This window comes from Mustela putorius, unplaced genomic scaffold, assembly GCF_011764305.1.
Source record: "Mustela putorius furo isolate JIRA1106 unplaced genomic scaffold, ASM1176430v1.1 tig00003983_pilon_pilon_pilon, whole genome shotgun sequence".
Lineage (NCBI taxonomy): Eukaryota > Metazoa > Chordata > Mammalia > Carnivora > Mustelidae > Mustela > Mustela putorius.
This window is the reverse complement of record NW_025422123.1, coordinates 3,209,681-3,234,038: the sequence shown is the minus strand read 5'-3', so window position 1 is coordinate 3,234,038 and position 24,358 is coordinate 3,209,681. Positions and strand designations below refer to the sequence as shown.

Sequence of the window (24,358 nt, the reverse complement as noted above, 5' to 3'; positions counted from 1 at the left end):
CAATACACAGAAAAGTTTCATTCCTTTACACTAATGATGAAATATCTGAAAAAGAAACACAGGTATCTCATTCATAGGTGCAACAAAACCAATGAAATCTTTGTAAATGTAATCAGGGAACTGAAGGACCTGCACAATGTAAACTACATGACTTTGAGGAAGGAAGTCCAAGAAGAAGACACACACAAATGGAAATACGTCTCATGTTTGTGGATTGGAAGGATGCATATCATTAAATGTTCCTACGCCTCAACACTGTCTACAGATGTAACACAATCCTCCTCAAAATACCGAAAGCACCCTTCCCAGAAATAAAATGACCCTAAAATGTATGTTTCAGTGATTTAACTATGATCTGTGTAGCTTTAAGTCCCTTCACTTTGATCCTGCTTGTTTGTTGAGCTTCATGGAAGTGCAGATTAGTATTTTCCATCAAATTTGGGAAGATCTGGGTCATAAGTTCTTCAGATATTCTTTTCTGCCCTTTCCTCTTCTTGCATTTACATTGGCATGCTTTATATTTTCTCCAGGTCTCTGAGGCTATGTTCAGTTTTCTTCATTCTTTGTCTTTCTATTCTTTTTATTGTTTGTAATTATTTTCTCTGTTGATTTGTCTTCATGTTTCCTAATTCTTTCTTCTGTCAGATCAAAATTTTTTTGAGATGTAGTGACTCAACAAATAGGACATATTTTTTTTATAGCTGATTTGTTTGCTAAGTCCAGCATCTAGGTCCATTCAGACACAGTTTTTATTAATTGCTTTTTATTTCTGTATGTGTATCATACTTTCCTGGTTTTTGGCATATGGTACTTTTTTTTTTTTCTTTTTGAAAACTAGATATTTTAGGATTCTGATCTTATCCTGGAAGTGGTTGTTCTGCTTTCTTGTTTTATTTTATTTTAATTTTTTTATATGGTGACTTACTAAAACTAATTCAGTGGAGTCTACCCCCATTCTGATGTTGCTACTCAGATATATATTTTTCTTAATTCTTGTGTTCTATTTAAGACAAGGCCAACACAGCATGGCAGTCAGTCAATAATAGGTCAGAGGTTGTGCATAAAACCCTTAAGCAGGAAACTTTTCCACTTTTCACCCTCAAAGTTTGGCAAATAATGAAAATTAACTTAACCAGAAGTTTCAGTTTACTTTCCTCAAGTTATTTATTTATTTATATTGTGTTATGTTACTCACCATATAGTACATCATTAGTTTTAAATGAAGTGTTCCAAGATTCATTGTTTATGTATAATGCCCAGTGCTCCATGCAATACATGCCCTCTTTAGTACCCATCACCGGGCTCACCCATCCCCTTATCCCCTGCCCTCCAAAACCCTCAGTTTGCTTCTCGGAGTCCACAGTCTCTCAGACTTCATCATCCCCTCTGATTTCCTCTTCTTCACTTTTTCTTTTTGTCTCCTAATGTCTTCCACATTATCCATATGTTCTACAAGTAAGTGAAACCATATGATAATTGACTTTCTCTGCTTGACTTATTTCAGTCAGCATAATCTCCTCTGGTCCCATCCATGTTGATGTAATAGTTGGGTATTCATCCTTTATGATGGCTGAGTAATATTCCAGAGTATATGTGGGCCACATATTCTTTGTCCACTCCTCTGTTGAAGGGCATCTAGGCTCTTTCCTCAGTCTGACTCTTGTGGACATTGCTGCTTTGAACACTGGGGTACATATGGCCCTTCTTTTCACTACATTGGTATCCTTTGAGTAAATCCCCAGTAATGCAATTGCCAGGTCATAGGGTAGTTCTGTTTTGAAATTTTTGAAGAATCTCCACACTGTTTTCCAAAGTTGTTGCACCAACTTGCATTCCCACCAACCTCAAGTTATTTATTTCAGGGAATCTCAATTATTCCTTTATAGGAATCGACAACTTTTGCTTCATGGAATATGTTACATTTTCATCAGAGAACACTGTGAGGAAAAGGTGTTCTGAATAATTGCCAGGCCAAATTTCTGTCACATTAAACACTTATTTTCTGAACAGTAAAACTTCTCCAACAAAAGGGATTAAAGCCTTCCTTAGATCAGATTTCTTTTTAATGAAAGGTGACAATAGGAAAGATGAAACCAAAGATGAACTCTAAAGTTCTTGAGAGTCGTTATAAGTGAGAGACACAAGCTACCTTTGCCTGGTGAAGTGTTTACAGAAGAAGAGTGAGAGGAGATGCGTTAGGAAGTGCCTGAGTCATGTTCAAATCTGATAGTGTGCATGCCATGACATCAACAAATGCCAGCGAGTGGTGATTTATCTGAGCGCATGTGAAGAGATGTTTGTTGTTCAGGAAGAAGTAACAATAGATGAGAAGAGTATGTAAGGTCAAAAACCCAAGTACATAGAGAGGGAATTTGAGTAAACCTTTGAATGTTTATCCTTTATGTCCATTCTATTTGGAAAACAAACTAACTGGAGAGAATGTGGAACCCATGACAAAGAAGACACAAAACAGTCCTTGAGGAGCCAACCCCAGGACCTATCTCTTGCTCTGTGATATAGTGGTATAAAGATTTGCCAATAGGAACACAGTGGAGGGGCTTAATGGCAGGTAGATGGTGTTTGGTAGTTAAGTGAATATTATGTCTGTGTCAAGCATATTGGAGAATTTGGAAAAGTGTCTAATCCCTCAAAATATTTGTACTTTCTTCTTGCAGATGTGGATTTTTTCCCTCAACTTCAAATTGTTCACACTTTACACTTACTCTCCATTCTGTTCCATAAGAAACAACACAAAGATTCAAAGACACCAATACTGGTGCTATTGAAGAAGAAGAAACTCAATCCATTGTACTACTGGTTTCTGGCCATTAGAGTATCATGAGTGGGACAGCAAGAGAATACATGCATATTTTCTGCTATAATTCAAAAGCAGAGACTTTGAACCCTACCCAGCATCTCTGAGTAACACCAAGCTGCTTGAAGCATTTATCTCCTTTTATTTATGGTAAATACCTCTGTGCTTTTCACTAGACCTTTTGGTGATCTACTGGTTAACATCAGCCTAATCCCTCCTCCTTAATGAGTTCAATTCTGGGAGCTCTAATTGGTGAATTGCTAAATCTCTTAGGGGAAAACTTAGTTTTTATCTGTGTCTTTCTCCTTCAATGGCACACAATTATTCTTCTCACTTGCCTTCATATCAGAAGTTCATACTTCATTTCAAAGAACTCTAAGGTGAGTAGCCTCATTCTAGTTTGGGGATGAAAAAAGTTTCCTTTTTCCTTTCTAGGTTCTCTGGATGGTCTAATAATTAAATTGATATAAGACATATAGATTCACAGAAGAGAAATGTAACTTCATGTGTGTGGGAGACCCACAAAGTCATGATGAGTCAAAGGCAGTCTGACAACTTAGTCTTATAAACCATCCTAAGCTAAGGAGGAAGGGGTGAAATGCTTCAGAAATGAAAGAGGGGGAAGACAATTCACAGGTAGATTAAGACAGCCCGTATGTGGCAGAGATGTGTACCCATGCCATCAAAAGAGTCTTTCTAATAGAAAAAGTAACTTGTGGTAGGAACTCTATTCCTGGTGTAGCTCCCTATCTAAATCCTTTTAAGCAGAGGGTAGAAAGCTGTTGTGAGTCTGCTGGCTCTTAATTGTTTTCAACTAAAACATCATCCACATGCCAAATTGATATTTTTGGGATAATGTACTCTCTGCTTCCTTTCTCTTGTCTGTACTTAATAGTTATGCAGTTTTAGGTGTTTGGTGTTTTTCTAAACACTAGGCTAAAAATGTGTAAAGTGTCAGCTCCTCTGTAGGAAGCAAGACTACACTGTCCTTCTTTTGCTTTGATTTCCAATGAACTGGAAATCAAATATTTATTTCTAAATATTTATTTAGACATTTAAGAACATACACTAAAAGAAATATTTAATTCACCATGAGAGTAGTAATTATGCTAGAATGTAATATAAGTAGAGTATAAGGTGGTAGAATTATGTTTCCTTCAGCAAAAAGTCAAGATGTTAAGGCTCTTGATATTGTTTTGATCCCAAGACATGGAATTGGCTTCTGTTAGGGAGCAAGTGCTCCTTGATAATGGAAGTTAACATTAGAGCCCAATGGGTATGGAGTTGTAAATGACATTGTTTCTTCGAACACCAAGAATGGCAGTGCTGAGGAGCTTAAATAACTCTAGTGGCAGAATAACTTACCTCCTCTCTCTTCCTCTCACCTTCCCTGTCTGGTCCCCATTTCTTCCCTGGCTACCAATTCATGTTGATGATTCCAACTACTTTGTAGCTTTCCCAATTCTCCTTTGTTTCATCTTATGGTGTCACTTATCTCTCGAATTCTCCCCTCGTGGTCCAGTAGCTGTTTGTCCCTCTTTTGCTCAGCTTCTTTATTCTCTGTCATTTGGTCTTCTATATCACTAATTCTTTCTTCTGCCTCATTTATCCTAGCAGTGAGAGCCTCCATTTTTTATTGCACCTCATTAATAGCTTTTTTGATTTCAACTTGGTTAGATTTTAGTTCTTTTATTTCTCCAGAAAGGGCTTTTATATCTCCCGAGAGGGTTTCTCTCATATCTTCCATTTCTTTTTTGAGCCTGGCTAGAACCTTGAGAATTGTCATTCTGAACTCTAGATCTGACATATTACCAATGTCTGTATTGATTAGGTCCCTAGCCTTCGGTACTGCCTCTTGTTCTTTTTTTTTGTGGTGAATTTTTCCGTCTTGTCATTTTGTCCAGATAAGAGTATAGGAAGGAGCAAGTAAAATACTAAAAGGGTGGCAACAACCCCAGGAAAATATGTTTTAACCAAATCAGAAGAGATCCCAAATCGTGAGGGGGAGAAAGGGGATAAAAAGAGGTTCAAAAAGGGAGAAAGAAAAAAAAAAGGAAAAAAAAGAAAAGAAAAGAATTAAAAAAAAGAATAAAGAAAAATATAAAAAAATTAAAAATATATATATTAGATAAACTAGTTAAAAAAAAAAACGTTAAAAAAGAAAAGGGTAAAAGTTAAAAAAAAATTTTACCAGAAGGCGAGAAAAAAAACAAAAAATGAAAAAAAAATTAAATTAACTGCAAGACTAAAAAAAATCACAGGGAGAAAGCCATGAGTTCCGTGCTTTGCTTTCTCCTCCTCTGGAATTCTGCTGCTCTCCTTGGTATTGAAACCGCACTCCTTGGTAGGTGAACTTGGTCTTGGCTGGATTTCTTGTTGATCTTCTGGGGGAGGGGCCTGGTGTAGTGATTCTCAAGTGTCTTTGCCCCAGGCGGAATTGCACCGCCTTTACCAGGGGCCGGGCTGAGTAATCCGCTCGGGTTTGCTTTCAGGAGCTTTTGTTCCCTGAGCGCTTTCCGTAGAGTTCCGGAGGACGGGAATACAAATGGCGGCCTCCTGGTCTCCGGCCTGGAGGAGCCGAGAGCCCAAGGCCCCACTCCTCAGTGCGCCCTCAGAGAACAGCGCCCAGTTACTCCCGTCTGCCCGACCTCCGGCCGCGCTCCGAGCTCACAGAGCCTGCGACCCGTTCAAGGTCACCCCGAGCTGCGAGCTTACTGTCGGCTCTGTCTCTGTAGCCGGCTTTCCCGTTCCAATACCCGCAAGCACTGCGACACTCAGACACCCCCGATCCTTCTGTGACCCTGCGGGACCTGAGGCCACACTGACCCCGCGTGGGCTTCGCCCCGGGTAGCCTCTGGAGCGATGTCCCTCAGTGGAACAGACTTTTAAAAGTCCTGAGTTTGTGCGCGGCTGCTCCGCTGCTTGCCGGGAGCCGGCCCCTCCCCCTGGGGTCTATCTTCCCGTCGCTTTGGATTCACTTCTCCGCCAGTCTTACCTTTCAGAACGTGGTTGTTTTTCTGTTTCCAGAATTGCTGTTCTTCTTCTCTTCGATCTGCTGATGGATTTGCAGGTGTTTGCAATCTTTAGATAATCTCTAGCTAATCTCCTGCTAGCTGAAGTAGTCTCAGCCTGCTACTTCTCCTCCATCTTGACTCACAGACTCCCCAAATCTCCTTTGTAAAGAGAGTTTATCAGTTTTATGTTTTTTATTAACAGTGTGACTGTCACAATATATTTTAAAGATTTCTTATTTCCCTTTGTCTTATAATGACGCTTTCTGGGTCATCCTGGAATTGCTTTCAAACTGTGGGATTCTGAAGCTCTGATTTTCTCAGCTGTTCCTATGTCCAACTACTTTGGGAAACAGAAAAAAAAGTCACTTCAGAGTCATCTGGAAGAACCCCCAAGTCTACTGTAACCTCAGGTTTCATAGCACCAAAGTAGATTATTTTCCTAGGGTCAGTGAGGGATAGTAATGAAATGCAAAAAGTATACATAAATGATGACTCTTGAGACTACATTTGCACTTTCAGTGTGTCAACCATTATTTGAGGGTTTTCTCTCAGACTTTTACTTTGTGCCTTTGTTCATTTTATCATAATGGACAGCTGAATTGCTCACATGCAGTTTGTCAAACTTCCTAGAAGACAGTCGTGACTGTTAACTCATGCTTGCACTACCCCAGTCATTCTAAACAAGTGGCACGTTAGAAAGAAAACAGAATTTAAAGTTACCAAAGAGATCATCAATAGATAACTCCCACCCAGAAAATATATAAAGGAAAGCTTCTAGAAACCTGCTGAAAGCTAACAATTGTACTTCAGTTATGGGGGGGAAAAAAGCCCAGGTGATGAAGGAGTGCTGGGAGACAAGTGTGTCTGAAACCTGCTCAAGTCCAACTTGTATGTTCATTTGTATGTGTGTGTATACAAATATATGTGTGCTTTCTGATTAAAGAATCTTTTTGCAACTACAAAAAATTATTTTCAAATCATTTTCCCTGTAGCTATAAAAATGGAGCACATACCCATAAAACTAACCTCTAGCCTGTGAACAGGTGGTTCCTGGCATTGGACCAAACTCACACTCAGAATCCAGGACAGTAACTTTTAGAGCCAGCCAGTTTGCAGTGACTGTGAAGAAAACAAGATTTCAGTTTCTTTTCTCAGCATATGGTGAACAACTGAGAGACAGAAGGGAAGAAAACAAAATTTTACTAATTTCCTTCCAATCATTTTGTCTCTCTTTTGCAGGCGACTGAAGTATGGAAGACATAGAGAAATTCTTATTCAAATTTAAAGGATATTATTTTAATCGTTTACCACTTGATATTGGCTTTATAGAAAATTTAGATAATTTTGAAATCAGAGAAAATGATGTCTTCATAATCACATACCCCAAATCTGGTGAGTTCTCTGTTCTGATAGTTAATCTAAGAAGTAACATGATACTTTTATAATGTAGGAACTCTGTTTTATTAGTAGTATTCTATATGGATATGTACATATAATCTATTGGACATTATAGTGTCAACTGAATTTAATATCTTATGAAATAGATCTTTTACAATGTAGCTAGAAGTTATTTTTTTTAAGATTTATTTATTTATTTATTGGTCAGAGAGACGGAGACAGCAAGAGAGCACACAAGCAGGGGGAGTGGCAGGCAGAGGGTGAAGCAGGACCCTGGGATCATGACCTGATCTGAGGCAGATGCTAACCCAGCTGAGCCACCCAGGTGTCTCTAGAAGTTATTTTTGATGTGGACAAGGAAATGGAGAAAATACTGAAGTAACTATGTTGAAGACACCCTATCAAACACTAAGGTGCTAAAGTGGGCTTGGAAAGTTTGCACAAATATTTACCATTTAGGCAGCTACTTTGGACAGAGAGTTGAAATTGTATTTAATAACCAAGTGCATGAGAAGGAGGAAAGTAACTTACACTATTTCCAGAATGTGTAATAATCTCCAACTATTTGGGTGTACTTTTGCTATAGCACTCAGATCAGACCAAAACATATAGACATGTGTATAATGCATATGTTCATCTTTGTGCATGTATATATACATGCACGTCTATTCACAGCCTTTGCCCATGTTTTAATTGTCTTTGTTATATTCGCTATTGTGTCATATGAGTTCTTGATATGTTTTTATATTAATCCCTAATCATAAATGATTTCCAAATATTTTTCCCTTTTAATAGGCTGCCTTTTCATTTTGTGGATAGTTCTCCTTGCTGTACAGAAAACTTTTTTCAGTTATGCCTTTTCATATGTATTAGAAAAATGTATGATTAGCACATCAACTCCGTGGTTTTACAAATGTCACTATGTAGGATGAATCTCAAGGAGGCAGCAATGTTACACTTAGGACAACTTCCAGAAAAATATAAGTCACAGTAAAGGGGAACAATTTAGAAGTATCTGTTTAAAACAAAAGTATGAATAGCCTATGACTCTGCATTGAACTTCAAGGAAGCAATCCATGGTAAACACACATACACACACACACACACACACACACACACACACACACACACTGTTCCTGTGTCGTGTTTTGTAATAGCAAAAGTGGAAAACTGTCTTAACTAGTTATCACAAAAGAAAGGGGGAAGGTGTTTTAGAGTCATATGATCACACTCTATTAGGCAGTTGCAAAGGATGAGTTGAAGTTACATTTAGCAAAAACAACACGCATAGATCTCAGAAACAATGTTAAGTGAAGAAAACAAGTTGCAGAACGACTCAATATACCATTTGTATTAAATACACCATAATAGTTTCAATGAACTCATATACATCGAAGTCTTAAAAGAGTCTAGCAGATGTAACAGCAGTTTGAGAGGGATGGCCAATGGTAGTCAAAAGGGGCGAGATCTTCTTATAAATCTATGTCTTAGAGAATGGATTCATGGGACACTTGAGTAATCAGATCTGGTTGAACATTTACAAAACAAGAATGCAGTAGACAATCAGGACAAGGTGACGGTCTGACATTGTGAACGAGCAAATGCTGACCTCATAGCAGCAGGCTGTGCTTCCTCTGCACGGTCCCTGCAGCTGACACACTTAGTTCCCAGAGGCACCTTCACACACATTTGGCCAGGATGTGGCCCAGTCTTCCTCTCCTCTAGTTCCTTACAACCTAGGTTGGAGCCCAGGCACCTGGATACCATACATGATTGAAGCTAGAGGCTTCCTTAGGCCCTTCACTTACCAGGTAAATCCCAGTGGGGCCCTGGAGCTTTCTCAGTAACCTAGGCATTTAGCATGTCCCAGGTTTGGAGGCTCCTTCTATCCCCAACAATCGGGATCAGAGCCCTCAGGGGTCTAAGTATGAGAAGGCTTGTCTTCTGATGGGTCAGCGTGTACTGGGCTCCAAGCACAGATAAGGCCCCAGCAAAGAGCTTGACATCATTACATCCTACAGAGTAGATCATATTGTTAGCTCCATTTTTACAGATGAGGAAACGGAGGCACAAAAAGTCAAAAGACTTGCTTGCCCGACATCAAACTAATAAGTGATTTTAAAAAGGGACTAGAACCCACAGCTGTCTGTCCTTAGAGCCCAGGCGCTGCTCTTAGTGCCCAACCAAATCCTACCAATTTGTCAAAATTCAGCTCAGGAAGTCTGGAGGTGATCATCCTCTTCTGTCATTCAGAGTATGTACAAAATATGATTCTGCTGACCAGAGAAATCAGGAACGCACTGCATCTCCTCAGTAGGAGGGTAGAAATCATATCTGATTCAGCTCTGTATTTTGAGAAAAGAGCCTAACAAATAAAGAATGCTGAGGATATGCCTGATCAATACACAGATGAATGAAAACACGAATGAGTGAAGGAGGGTAGTTTCACCTGACTGATTCTGATGAGGTCCTAAATACCTCTGCCTAAATACATCTATATGACACCCTGGGGTGCTGTTACAGAGCTCTCTTCAAATCAGATTCAGTCTGGACTCCTTCTAAGATATCCAATATCTTTATTATTTTGCAAACACACTCATATATGCACATGTGGACACATATATACATACATACATACCTACATACAAGTAAGATGCAAAGGGCCCAAGGGACCCATGATTATGGGTGATGGTGGGGGAGGTCGAGGAGAGGGGATGGGGTTAATGGACAGATGGCCCTGTTCAGCACAGTTCAGCTGAGCACTTCCTTCCAAAGTTCTGGGTGCTCCTTGTAGCTCAGGAATTTTTCCTCAAGATCTAATATCACCTCTGTTCCACTTTGATATTTGTCAGCAGTGCCTGAATCCCATAATTATACCAGTTAGGGACAAGAAGAAGGGGAAGGTTGGGGCTAAATATGCAGAGGTTAAAAGAGGCATAGCTTAGGGCCAGAGACAGGGCAGGAGGGCAGAATTTTTGCTACTGTTCATTGGGGTTGGCGGTGGCATCTGGGTACATGGTGAGCTGGAAGGTCAGGGCTTTGCTGCTCATATAATTCCCTTGCTCAGGGTAGGCAGCAAGAAGGTTCTCAGCCTCCTTCAGAGAGATGACAGTGGCCTGGAAGTGGCAAGTTCATTGCTCCTTGATGTAATTTGCCATCCTGGCAATGCTGGTGTCATCCAGGGCAGCATCGGTCCCACCCACGATGAAGAAGGAGGCTGGCTTCTAGTGTAGTTGTGGCAAGGCCTGAGCTGCCCCTGTTCTACGCCCTGACAAGTTGTTCATAGACCAGAAGCGTTTGCCAGGAGCCACATAGTTGTAGCTGGTGCCATCCTAGTAGGGCTCCTCAGGGTTCTATGGGCTCAGAAATGCCTGGACTCTCTGTTGCCAGATAAAGCTTGCAGATCTCATTAATGTTGGTGGCCACGGATTCAAAGCAAACATTGAAGCACTCAAAGTGCTTCTTCTTCATTTGTTCAAATACCTGTTTGGCTTTCCTGGCTCGCTTTTGGGCTTCCCCCAACGGATCTGAGGGCTCCTGGAACTTGTCTCAGACATTTCCTAATTTTTCCACGGCTTTCATGTCAGGGCCAGCTATATGCTGGAGTACACTCGCTGCTCACTCAGCTTCTGCTGCAGTGTACCCACCTCCTGTTTGATCTCCTCAGCCTGGGCATCCTTGGATCTTCACTCAGGTCTCTGAAGTCACTCTCAATGAGGGCTTCTCACACAGAGAACTGGAGGTTCACTGGGAACCACTCACTGAATCCTCCTCCTAGGAGCTACACTTTCCCTCATAATGCCTTGTGTAGTGCCCTTAGACAGTGCCCACCTGATGTCCTGCATCTGGTAGGCCTGGAGTGGATTGTGCTGGTCACTTCTTTTCTGTTCAAGCTTAGTCTCAATGGCTGTGAGCTCCTTCTGTAAATGGGTCATTTCCTTGTTGGTGCTCCAGTTCCTTATGGACCTCATCCATCTCATGATTCTTGTCATTTACTTCTGTTCTTTGTAGTTGTTTTCTGGAGTTAAGGGACTATTTTATGGTTTCCCTTTCTCTCTTTTCCCCCCTCTATGTTAACCTGTTTTGTTTCTTAAATTCCTTCCTGTCTCCAGGTGGATGTTCTGGGGCCTCCTCTAGGGATTTATAATAAACAGTATTTCCTGAAGTGGAGACCATGGGTACAGAAGGAGATGAGGGGAAGAGCAGAAGGCTGGGAAATGCCTCCTTACATGGAGTTCCTGTTCCTTGGATTCTTTTGGCTCATTTTCTAGGATTGGGATTGGGGAAGGAAATAGAGAGACAGGCATAGAAGATCATTTAAAAGTCCTGTATATGAAGCAGAAGAAAACACAGAAGAGACAATGAATAAATTTGTGGGACAAATGCCCACGGAGTTTCAAGTGGAGCATCTCCTGAAGCAGGAAAAGAAAGGCCATATTTGTTTTCTTTCTCCCACACTGCATTTTACATATATTAACGATCTCATTCAGATGAAATTACATTGTACTTATTATAGTAACAAACTCTGATTAAAAAAATTAATGATACATCACCTCCATTTTGGATCATCATTGAAAACAAAATTATTTCTTTACAGGAACCATCTGGTTTCAGCAATTATTAAGTCTGATTTATTCTGAGGACCATCGCAAAGGTGCTGGAAAACTGGAAACCATGGATCGAGTACCCTTCCTTGAGTACAACTTTCGAAAAATGGATTTTGAGGAAAGACCATCCCCTCGTCTCTTCTCTACCCACCTCCCATACTACTTGGTTCCCAGTGGGCTGAAGAACAAAAAAGCCAAAGTAGGAAATGGGGTCTGACTGCTGAGAGCTAACTGCTCTTTTTCATTATTTCATTTCATTTCATGACATCAACACTGTGCATTCATCCAGCTGTTGGCAAATGTAGCATTATACACACTTCAGTTTTCTTTTTTGTTTTAAAGAATTTATTTATTTATTTGAGAGAGAGAGAGAGAAAAAAAGAGAGAACAGGCAGGGCAGGTTGAGGGAGAAGCAGGCTCCCTGCTGCTCAGTGACCCCCCCTCCCTACCACCACACCTACGTGGGGCTTGATCTCAGGACCTTGGGATCATGACCTGGATTGAAGGCAGATGCTACACCAACTAAGCCACTCAGGCACCCCTTTACTTCAATTTTCAATAGCCTTCTTTTTTTATAATATCAGATTTGTATCTTGCACCCTTTGTTTTCTGATTGTACAAATAATACAGACATTAAAAAAATGAAAGTATATATATGTGTGCATTTAATTTACCTTATAGAGTGTGTTATATTATCACATTAATATATATTCTTTCATTTTTTTATGTTTCAAATATGCATTTGTTTTATTACATGTAATTACCGTGTAATTTAACATTATTATGTTCATACGGTATGACATATAATAATGTCATATAATAATGTCACGTAATAATGTAATAATGACATAAAATAATGACATATAATAACATAATAATAACATTATTATGTTCTCACAGTAAACTGCTATTATTTCTTTCTTGCTTCTAAAACATTATATGATATGTATGCTTTTCCATCAAAAATATTTCATATAAATTTTTAAATCTTTTTAACATTTTTAAATGGTATATTTATTTAGAAACTTATTGACTTTGCAATTTGTAGCACACTTTATTTAGTTCTTGGAGTTCTATTCAAAATTCTTTTTTTTTTAAATTTTTACATCTTAATTTTATTTGACATTTTCAGTGTTCCAAGATTCATTGTTTATGCACCACACCCAATGCTCCATGCAATATGAGCCCTCCTTAATGCCCTCCACTAGGCTCACCCATCCACCCACTGCCCTCCCCTCCAAAACCCTCAGTTTGTTTCTTGGAGTCCACAGTCTCTCATGCTTATTCTCCCCCTCCAATTTCCCCCAATTCACTTTTTCTATCCTTCTCTTAATGTTCTTCCATGTTATTCCTTATGCTCCACAAGTAAGTGAAACCATATGATAATTGACTTTCTCTGCTTGACTTATTTCACTTAGCGTAATCTCCTCCAGTCCCATTCATGCTGATACAAAAGTTAGGTATTCACCCTTTCTGAGGGCTGCATAATATTCATTGTATATATGTGCCATATTTTCTCTATCCATTTGCCTACTGAAGGGCATCTTTGCTCAGACAACAAAATGAAATAAAAGGCATTCAAATTGGCAGAGAAGTCAAACTCTCTCTCTTCACAGAAGACATGGTACTTTACATGGAAAACCCAAAGACTCCACATCCAAACTACTAGAACTCACACAGCAATTCAGTAATGTGGCAGGATGAAAGATCAATACAGAGAGATCAGTTGCTTTGTTATACACTGACAATGAAAATATAGAAAGGGAAATTAGAGAATCTATTCCATTTAGTACAGCACCAAGAACCATAAGACACCTTGGAATAAACCTAACCAAAGAGGTAAAGGATCTCTACTCAAAGAACTGCAGAACACTCATGAAAGAAATTGAAGAAGACACAAAAAGATGGAAGACCATTCCATACTCATGGATTGGAAGAATAAACATTGTTAAAATGTCTATGCTGCCCAGAGCAGTCTATACTTTCAATTGCATCCTGATTAAAATTCCACCAGCATTTTTCACAGTGCTGGAACAAACAATCCTAAAACTTATTTGGAACCAGAAAAGACCCTGAACCACCAAGGAAATGTTGACAAAGAAAAACAAAGCTGGAGGCATCACGTTGACTGATTTCAAACTACTACAAAGCTGTGGTCACCAAGACAGCATGGTACTGGTACAAAAACAGACACATAGTCCACTGGGAGAGAGTAGAGAGTCCAGATATGGACCCTCAACTCTATGGTCAGATAATCTTCGACAAAGCAGGAAGAAAATATCCAGTGGAAAAAAAAAAAAGAGAGTCTCTTCAATAAATGGTGCTGGGAAAATTGGACAACTGTGTACAGAAGAATGAACTCAACCATTCTCTCACACCATACACAAAGAATCTCAAAATGGATGAAAGAACTCAATGTGAGGCAGGAATCTATCAAAATCCTTGAGGAGAACATAGGTAGTTGCCACTTCGACATTGGCCACAGCAATTTCTTTCAAGACACGTCTCCAAAGACAATGGAAACAAAAGAGAAAATGAACTTTTGGGACTTCATCAAGATAAAAAGCTCAGCCCAGCAAAGGAAACAGTCAACAAAACACAGAGGCAACCCACGGAATGGAAGAAGACATTTGCAAATGACACTAGAGACAAAGGACTGATATCCAAGATCTATAAAGAATTCTTCAAACTATTTGACAGATAATCATGTCAAAAAATGGCCAGAAGGACATGAACAGACACTTCTCCAAAAGATGTTCTTTTGTACTTGAATCAGCTGTAGTAACAATGATATATACAATGCTAGCAATTCTCTTTGCTCTGTGTGCCCTCTCTCTTTTTCAGACTTCCCCTATTTTGCCTATTTTCTCTTCAAGTGTACCTATCTCTCCCTCTCCCTGGATCATCACCTCTACCCATTGGTAATTTCAGCTCTTTACTCATTACCTTCCTCCCTACTAGCACTCCTATCACTCATGGGATTAGTTCAAACTTGATGTGAGTGGTTTTCTGTGAGTGCCAGACAAGGGTGAGCCAAATTGCCCCAGCGGGGTCAAGGGGAAGGAGGCACTCATTCTCAGGGTCATGCAAGGGCAAGGTTGTCTCCTTCACATTGACCCCTCAGAATCTACACTGGCCTCCCAAATGCCTAGCTCTGCCACAACTCTCAGTGTTGATGTCACCTCCAGCGACCTTTTCCTCCACCAACATCTAGAGTTTATAATGGGTGATAAGCCTGCCTTTATTTATGACGCCATCTCCCATCTGTTTACCTATTTATTTATTGTCCATTTCTAGCCAGAGTGTAAACCCATGAGAGAGATGGAGTTTGCAGTACACAGAGGAGTGTCCAGAGGGTAGTAGAGTTGAGTGAATGAACAAAGGCATCACCAGTAATTGCCCTAACTTGAATCCTGACTTGAAGTACCTTGTTCTCTGAGAGCTGCCTCCTTTGCCTCCCACTCCTTTCAGGTGTCCCTGTAGTGACCAGTCACCACATTCAGAGTTCCAGTACCCCTCCCCACAACTTCTCCACTCCCTCTCCACACTCTCTCATCCATCTCTTCCACTTCTCCACATCCACCAATGGCTCCATATTTGACATTCAAATCACTTTTGACTCAATTCTCTTGCTGTAGTCAACTCTATTATGATCATCTGCCAACACCTAATTCTGGTGAAACCCAATACGTGTATATTTGTACATGTATTCATGATTCTGGTAGTGTGATAGGGAAAAAAAACAATACACTTAAAAGTTGTATCTTCGCTTTACTTTTATGGCCTCAATCCTCAAATTTTACTTTTTAAGTGTTTTGCTCCCTCCACCTTCCTAAAACAACTGCTTGCTATTGTCTTCTGTCTTCTCAAACTTTAGTAGCATTCTGCTCCACTTGTCCTAGTAAATGGCTCCCAGACAACCATTGCCAATCATAGATCTCCACAATAGAGACTTCCACTCACTGCCTTCCCTCCTCAAGAAGAAAAGAGGGATGAGTTGATCATTTCTGTTCTCATTACATATCCGCTTCTCCACTCATGGTTTGGATCCCTTTTTGGATTGCTTTTATCTACCACACAGTTTCACAAATGAAAGACTTTTTGCCTCACAGAATATTTGGAATGCTTGGAACATTTTTGGTTAGGTTGGTGATGCTGCTGGTCTTTAGTGGGATGAGGTCCAGGATGATGTTAAATGCCCTATGATGCTCAAGGTTGCCCTTATAGCAGATTATCTGGGCAAAATAACTTAGTACGTTTTTCCTATTGTTATATAATTTTATACTTACAGGTAATTGTCACATGTATTAGATTGTTGCTATAGGGACAATAGACTATTGTTGCTCTCTGTCAGGGTGAGTTGAGAAGAGGTACCATGGGAGGTGTGCCTTGAGGAGTAATTGATAGTCACTAGGCCAATTGTAAGGGAAGAGGCATGGCTGAGAAGGGGAAACCCAAAATACAAAGAGGGCTGAGTATACACATAACGTAATTAGGAAAGTATAAAGTTAAGACAATAGGCTTCATCTGATTGGAAGGTAGTAGGGCAAAAATATGAGAGAATGAAAGCCTCGGAAATAATGAATATCTCCTTTCTTTCCAGATTATTTATGTATACAGAAACCCTAAGGATGTTATGTGCTCATATTTTCACTTTGCAAAGAATGTGGTGTCACAATTTACAGGTACCTTTGAGGAATTCGTGAAACAATTTCTCGAAGGAAGAGGTAACTATAATTTATAGCATAAGCAACATGTAAATTTTTACACTTAGTGAATTTGGCAGGGAGAAGATGACGAGAGAGAGTCAAATGGGAGTCAGTAATCAATGTATCAAGCCAGTTGGTAGGGTTGTCATGGATGACCATGACCAGCCATTGTTACAAATTTTGCTTACTCCTACTCCCTCTCAGGGGACCATCAAGTTACAGTTATATCACCAGAAAATATTTACATCTAACCGTGGCAAAGGGGATTCATGAGCTTACAGTTTTCTGTTCTAGCTCAGCTAGAAGCATCTCAATTTAGATCACAGGATTGGGCTGTGCACAGCATATTGCATGGGAAGCTCTATTTGACAAAATTGTGTTCCACATTCCTTTCTCTCTCTCTTTTTTAACTAGTATTAAGTATTTATTTATTTATTTATTAAATTTGTTTTTTATTTATTTTCAGCATAACAGTATTCATTATTTTTGCACCACACCCAGTGCTCCTCTATAATACCCACCACCTGGTACCCCAACCTCCCACCCCCCCTGCTACTTCAAACCCCTCAGATTGTTTTTCAGAGTCCATAGTCTCTCATGGTTCACCTCCCCTTCCAATTTCCAAGTCCCTTCTCCTCTCTAACTCCCCTTGTCCTCCATGCTATTTGTTATGCTCCACAAATAAGTGAAACCATATGATAATTGCCTCTCTCTGCTTGACTTATTTCACTCAGCATAATCTCTTCCAGTTCTGTCCATGTTGTTACAAAAGTTGGGTATTCATCCTTTCTGATTGAGGCATAATACTCCATCGTGTATATGGACCACATCTTCCTAATCCATTCATCCATTGAAGGGCATCTTGGTTCTTTACACAGTTTGGCGACCATGGCCATTGCTGCTATAAACGTTGGGGTACAGATGGCCCTTCTTTTCACTACATCTGTATCTTTTTTACTACTGGGGTAAATACCCAGTAGTGCAATTGCAGAGTCATAGGGAAGTTCTATTTTTAATTTCTTGAGGAATCTCCACACTGTTCTCCAAAGAGGCTGCACCAACTTGCATTCCCACCAACAGTGGAAGAAGGTTCCCCTTTCTCCACATCCCCTCCAACACATGTTGTTTCCTGTCTTGCTAATTTTGGCCATTCTAACTGGTGTAAGGTGATATCTCAATGTGGTTTTAATTTGAATCTCCCTGATGGCTAGGGATGATGAACATTTTTTCATGTGTCTGATAGCCATTTGTATGTGTTCTCTATGCCCAGTGTTCGACTTGAACTCACAACCCCGTAATTAAGCATTGCATACTCTATCCTGGGAGGCAGCATGTGCCCCCTGATTCTTTTCTGAGGTGCCAGTGTGGCTGTTTGAGCAGGGGGAAAGGCCTAGGGAGGTAGAGATGAGGATCTGGAACAGGAGAGTTAACTAACATTAGTCTCTGTGCAGAGCTCAAGTGACCCACCAGGGAGCTTTCATGTTGCATGCAGCAGGGAAATAGCTCCCTGTGTCTTTGGGGACAGGGGAGGAGCAAAAAGGAGAGGATTCTTTTCTCTGATTTCCAGTTTCAGTTTTTCTCTCCCCGTGGGAAGATAGTTTTCTGTCTATATGAAATGCATTTTTTTTAAAGATTTTATTTATTTATTTGACAGAGAGAAATCACAAGTAGACGGAGAGGCAGGCAGAGAGAGAGGGAAGCAGGCTCCCCGCTGAGCAGAGAGCCACATGCGGGACTCGATCCCAGGACCCTGAGATCATGACCCAAGCCGAAGGCAGCGGCTTAATCCACTGAGCCACCCAGGCGCCCCTATATGAAATGCATTTTTAAGGGACCGATTGCTCCTTGAGTTCATGTAATTGTTTCCTAGGGGAAGGTGGCTAGCTCTCCCATTACCAGGTGCTAGATGAAATCTGAAATGTAGCAATAGACTTCCTTTTCCTTCTTTGTTAGTAAAGATTCCTGCATCTCCAACAGCTGTAGCTTCTTTTCAACCTGTTCAACATATTTACCTAAATATGTACCTGCTTTTCCCACAGTGATGGGAAGCCTTTGGTTTGACCACATCAAAGGTTGGTATGAGCACAGAAGCCTCTTCAACATTCAGTTCATGACCTATGAGGAGATGAAGAAGGTGAGAAACATGACGTCAGAGACTACATGGCAGCTGAAAGGCACCCTGAATGAATGAATTGATCGTTCGTGGGTAGAACACCCAAAAACAGTATCAAATTTGAGATCCGTGATTAGTTGTACAGGAGACATTTTTCTTCTATCACTCCTGTACTTTGATTACCAGGTGGTCATTTACAATTAATTAATTGGACCTTTCTTTTCAAAAACTGTGTGTGAGGCATTGTCTATTTATCTATGAGGCCATACATGTGTTTGACTATCATGAGCCAGATTTTTGGTCACCCGTTGATGGATTATGAAATTAATTTCCTACATTTTGATTCTAGTAACTTCTAGATGTTATATTCATCATTGTGGGATGCATCTCATGGGAAACTTTAATCTTATCTGTATGTGGTTAAGCACTGCATGAAAAATTAAATGAAATGTCTGTGTATGATTAGAGGGAATGCAGCTCCCAGTAGTCAACGATGAACACATTAAAACAGAAGAACTTCTATTACTGATTGACTGAATCCCAGAGGCAGGCTATCCTAATGTTGGTTCTGACAACTCCCGCATGTCGTGAATGTCCCAGGCATTTTCTGTCCTTCTTTCCTATCATATCTAGTGTGGCAATGATGTCTCCTCTCATAGTAGCAGGATGGTTGTTGTAGCTCCAAAGTGATGTCCTCATGACAGCATGTGTGGCAGAAAGAGAGGGAAGTGAGACAAGAAGGACTTCCTTGCCTTGCTTTGCTATCATCACTAGGAGGAAAATCACTCTTTTAAACTTCTATTTGATTTCATCTTTCTGTTTCAATACCAAAATGGAGTCTGTGACCACCCCAGATGCATGTCTCATAAAGGGCAATGGGATTACCATGAATATCTTGGATCAATCAGGATCATTACGGGACAGGGACTGGGCACTGCTGCCTGAACACCACCAGGGATCTCTAAGCAGGAAAGAAGAGAAAGAGCTGCAAGCCAGGCAAGATTAAGGGCTGCCACCTGCTGAGTATTTGTCCCTGGTTTCTGTTACCCCTGCCCCAAGCTCTTGACACACTGCCTGGACTCTTGTTGAGTCTGTAACACCTACTGAAGGGAGACTTCTACTATGATTGGCCTTACAACCTTCCCCTCACTATGGCCTCTCCATTGCCTCCAGCCTCTTCTCCCCACTTTCTCACCTGAGCCATGTGCCTGTGAAACTCCACCAGGGAAACTCAAATTCTGATGGTCCTGTGACCTGGTATCTCATACTTTCCATAAACTCCAACACTGCGTATATTCTTTCTTTTGTCTGGACTCCACCCCTTCAGTGTGACTATCTAGAAAATGCCTCTTTTTGCTTGAATTCTCAGGACAAATTTGTCATCTCTGTTGAGACTTTCTCTGAATTCTGTTACACAGCTACTCTCTGCCCATAGGTCTTTGTACTGACTTCCCAGTTCCAATTCCTCTTGTGCCTCTGTGCCCTTGCTCCTTCGCATGGGCAGTATCTTATGTAAGTATCTGCTCCCCAATACTTGCTGAGTTCACGCAGATAAAATGAATATGAGTGTTCCTAAATGAACCCAAATGTGCTCTAGAACAGTGCACAGTGAAAGATGAGTTTACCAAGAAGGAATAAGCAAGTCACTTCTCATGGTCCAACTCCATTTTTCCAGCCAGCATAAGCACTTAGATTTTTCACTCCTAACAATAGTTAGCTATGACTTTTATTGGTGTTTTCTTTCTTATATTGTGCATAATATCATACTCTGATTTATTTCAGGATCTCAGAGGTTCTGTGTCAAAAATCTGCAAGTTTCTGGGGAAAGGATTGAGTGAAGAGGATATGGATGCAGTTGTGAGACAGGCCACATTTGAGAACATGAAGGATGACCCACTGGCAAATTATGACAATATAATAGCCATTGGATATGGGCTGAATGTAAAAGGTCATTTCCTTCGCAAAGGTGAGGGTGAACACAGAGTGGCCACGTGGCACTGTGATAGCAGTGAGCCAGAATGTAGCTTCTAAGCTTGTTGGTGGAGTTTCCTAATATCATGGGCCCTCATGGGCCTGTTCATTTCGCTAGGAAGATTATTTCCTATGATTTCTTCTGGTGCTCTACAAGAGATTCTAGTATTTGTTTTCTGAATGAATCTAATGAGTAACTTACAGTTATAAGGTCTTCCTCAAGGCCCCCTGACAATCTACTGATTCCTAGCACAATGTCTGCCACAAAATGGTTGTTCGTTTAGTGTTAAACTGCTTCCCCTCATTAGTGTGGGCTCAGCTTGCGATGGAGAGGTAATGACAGGTCTGTGGCCCTCACTGGCTGCTCTTCCTTCTCTGTGCTTTACCCTCAAGCTCCTCCAGGGTTGACTTAAGAACACACATTCACTGCACTTTTGTTCTTGGGAAGGATTGTCATGTGTCCTCTAGGAAACCAGATTCTTACATCATAAAAATTGTAGGAATATCTAATTTATCTCAATATCTCATACTTCTTGTGACTGGGATTTTAAATGTATAACTCCTTATATAACTAACTCATTTGAACATGTTAAAATATTTCTTTTATGTCATACCATCATTCTAAGTGCTATTTTCTGATTTTAGTACACAAATAATGTATAATACAAAATTAGAGACATAAATTTTGCATTCGATCATAGGTTCTATGACTCTGTGTCAAGTAGCAAGAAATATGCACTTTAATTTCTCTAAATTAGGATTTACTTCACTAAATCTCTTCCTATGTCTTTTCCTGTTCAACTTGAAAATATGACCACTGGTACCTTGGAGCCCACCTGAGGTGGGGACTTGTCTTCCTGTTATGCCCCACAAACCCTACCGTGTTGTTGATGCTAAGGCCCTTCTCAACTGCCCCTGTCCTGGCATCTGCACCTTGTTTCTGTTTGAAAAGAGAAAATGTTCTGTGTTCCTCTGTCTTTCACACACCTAAAAATAACAGACTGGAATGGCTAAGAGGAGCCCAACCACCTGTGGAAGTGACTTGCGTCCCCTTATGTTTATTGTGCACTAACACGCACTCTTCTCTTAGGTGAGGTGCAACAGGGCAGGACGTCATTTGCACTAGCTGAGGGTCCTGCACTGTTGTGGTTTGTGTCTCCGGTTTCCTTAGAGTTTCTGTTTGTTTCAGTTATTTGTTTACAGTGCAGTGTGTTTGAAGATCAGGGTTTCTGTTCTGGCCTCTGCTTCTGTCAGCCTCTGTGTGTCATCAGGACTTCACATCTAGAATTTTAAAGTAAGACTGTTGTGAACCTAAAGTGGGTAACAAAGGAGTAACTACAGGTGAGCCAACCCAAAGTGTAGGACCTCGGGCGGCATTTTCCAAGTCTCTCTGAGCATCTGTGTCCTCATCAAAAAATGTTAGCTTGGGCGCCTGGATGGCTCAGTGGGTTGGGCCGCTGCCTTCGGCTCAGGTCATGATCTCGGGGTCCTGGGATCGAGTCCCGCGTCGGGCTCTCTGCTCAGCGGGGAGCCTGCTTCCCTCTCTCTCTCTCTCTCTGCCTGCCTCTCCATCTGCTTGTGATTTCTCTCTGTCGAATAAATAAAAAAAAAAAAAAAAAAAAAATGTTAGCTCATCGGTATGTGATTGTGTGGAACTTTTAAAGGACTTCAGAAAACTACCAGATCCCAAGCTAGCCTGGAACGCAATAGTAAACAAGTTGCCAGGGTTTTCTTCTTTTCCAGCTGGCTGCCAGCTGAGAAGTTGGGCTAGTGATCTTTAATTACAGCAGAACTGCCAGGATGAGTTTGCCCCCTGGCCAGGAGGTGAGAGAGTGACGGGGTGTGGCCATGTGCAGGAGTCAGTGGGGGGCCTTTTGGGGAGAAAAAGGAGAGTGCCAGAAATGCTTCTCCCGACACCACTAAGGTATCAAGCCCCCTCTTCCCTGGAATCTTCACTGATGCAGTTGACTTGTTTTTCCTCCCAGGTACCATCGGAGACTGGAAAAATCACCTGACTGTTGAGCAGAATGAAAGGTTTGACCAGATTTTCCAAAGGGAGATGAAGGATTTTCCCCTGGAGTTCATCTGGGACGTGAATGAAGACTAGAATGTGAAGCAAAGCACAGATCCATTAAAATAGCACTGTCGAAGGAAACATATTGAATTGTCCACGTTCATCTTTGACTGTCACTGAGTCATTACTGTAAAACCTGAGTGATGAATAACTATGAATATCCAACTCTCCATCATTTGACATCTGTGGCCTGTTGTCCATTGGCGGGGATCCCCCAGTGCCTGTTCAGGAGAGGGTTTCCTCTTGGTTTTGGCATATAATTAGGGAAGAGTGTTTTATTTTATATCCAGAAATTCCAAAGGTCTTCGGCCAAATAGGAGGTCATAGCATGTGATCAATTTACATCTTGTAATAGAAGCCTTGTCATTTATAAAAAGGGTACTTATAGCCTTTCTTCATATGTCAGGTTTATATTTTACATAGTGATTCAACCTTTCATTCATATAGCTTCTAGGTTTTGTGTTTGACTTTGAGGGTTGCCAACACGAGTATTTTCATGCATTCATAAATCTTATTTTTCTTTCTCTTATGTTTAAGACAACTATATTTTTCTCACACACAAAAAATTGACCCAAGACCATTTATCAAAGAGCCACCATATTAAAAAGGTATTTCAATAAATTCAAAGAGACATGACCTCATTCCCATCAGTTCCATGCACATGAGCAGACTCGGGCAAAAGGACCTATTTTTCTGCTGTTATATGTTTCTCACAACCACACCGTAATTTCTCAACTGTCATAATGAGTTGTGTTAGAATGTTGCTGAGTACTGATTTATTTTTAAAAAGTCATTTAAAAACTGACATTACCACTAATTGATTATCTTCCCATTCAAAGATATTGTACCCTCAGCATTAATTTGTGTTTTCTTTCCTGTCATTTGGTACAGATGCATGGGTCTCATACAAGCCTCACTTATCTCCTGTGCAGTTTATCCTAAGCAGGCCTCTGTGGTATTTGTAGCTATTGGGAGGAGGAGTTTTTTTTTTTTTTTTTACTAATTTTTCTTTAATTTTAAATAAGCATATAATGTATTATTAGCCCCAGGGGTACAGGTCTGTAAATTGCCAAGTTTATACACTTTACAGCACTCACCATAGCACATATTCTCTCTGATGTCCATTGCCCACCCCCCTCTCCCTACACTCCTCCCCCCCACCTCCCCCACCCTGCCTGCAACACTCAGTTTGTGAGATTAAGAGTCTCTTATGGTTTGTCTCCCTCCCGATCCCATCTGCTTTCATTTATTCTTTTCCTACCTCCCAAACCCCATACGTTGCATCTCCACCTCCTCGTATCAGGGAGATCATATGATAGTTGTCTTTCACCAATAGAAATATTTCGCTAAATGTAATATGGGAGGAGCATATTTTTGAGTTATGTTTTCCAACTGCTGATCACTGCTCCTGGAGCTTTGCCTGTTCACGTATCTCCTGGGTTTCTGGTAGTAAGGCTGGCTGAGTGGAAACAGGGCAGTCAGTGCAGCCTGCAGGAGTGTGGGGGTGTGGGTGTAGTCACCTATCAGATTCTGCAGACCAGCTGACATATGTCTGCTTTTTTGTGCCCAGCTTGGGGTTGCTGGCTGCCTTATGTGTCTTGACTTCCATTGAACCTTGCTCTCTTTATTGTTTCTAAGAAACACACCTCATTTCTTT

General features: G+C 40.7%; 1 protein-coding gene across 3 annotated transcripts; it reads left to right on the top strand.

The window, feature by feature from the left end:
• The first annotated feature begins 3,097 nt into the window (after positions 1 to 3,097).
• On the top strand, positions 3,098 to 22,786 carry LOC101674634 (amine sulfotransferase). 3 transcript variants are annotated; one of them, XM_004740058.3, is made up of 7 exons: positions 3,098 to 3,195; positions 7,069 to 7,221; positions 11,825 to 12,033; positions 16,438 to 16,561; positions 18,583 to 18,677; positions 20,439 to 20,622; positions 22,613 to 22,786. In XM_004740058.3, the coding sequence occupies exons 2-7, from the start codon at positions 7,080 to 7,082 to the stop codon at positions 22,732 to 22,734; spliced, it is 876 nt and encodes a 291-aa protein (XP_004740115.1). In that variant the 5' UTR covers positions 3,098 to 3,195; positions 7,069 to 7,079; the 3' UTR covers positions 22,735 to 22,786. The 3 variants fall into 3 exon arrangements, with proteins under 3 accessions (XP_004740115.1, XP_004740113.1, XP_004740114.1); XM_004740056.3 differs by having other exon boundaries at positions 11,825 to 12,045; XM_004740057.3 differs by lacking the exon at positions 3,098 to 3,195 and adding an exon at positions 5,832 to 5,885 and having other exon boundaries at positions 11,825 to 12,045.
• Positions 22,787 to 24,358: the final 1,572 nt, after the last annotated feature.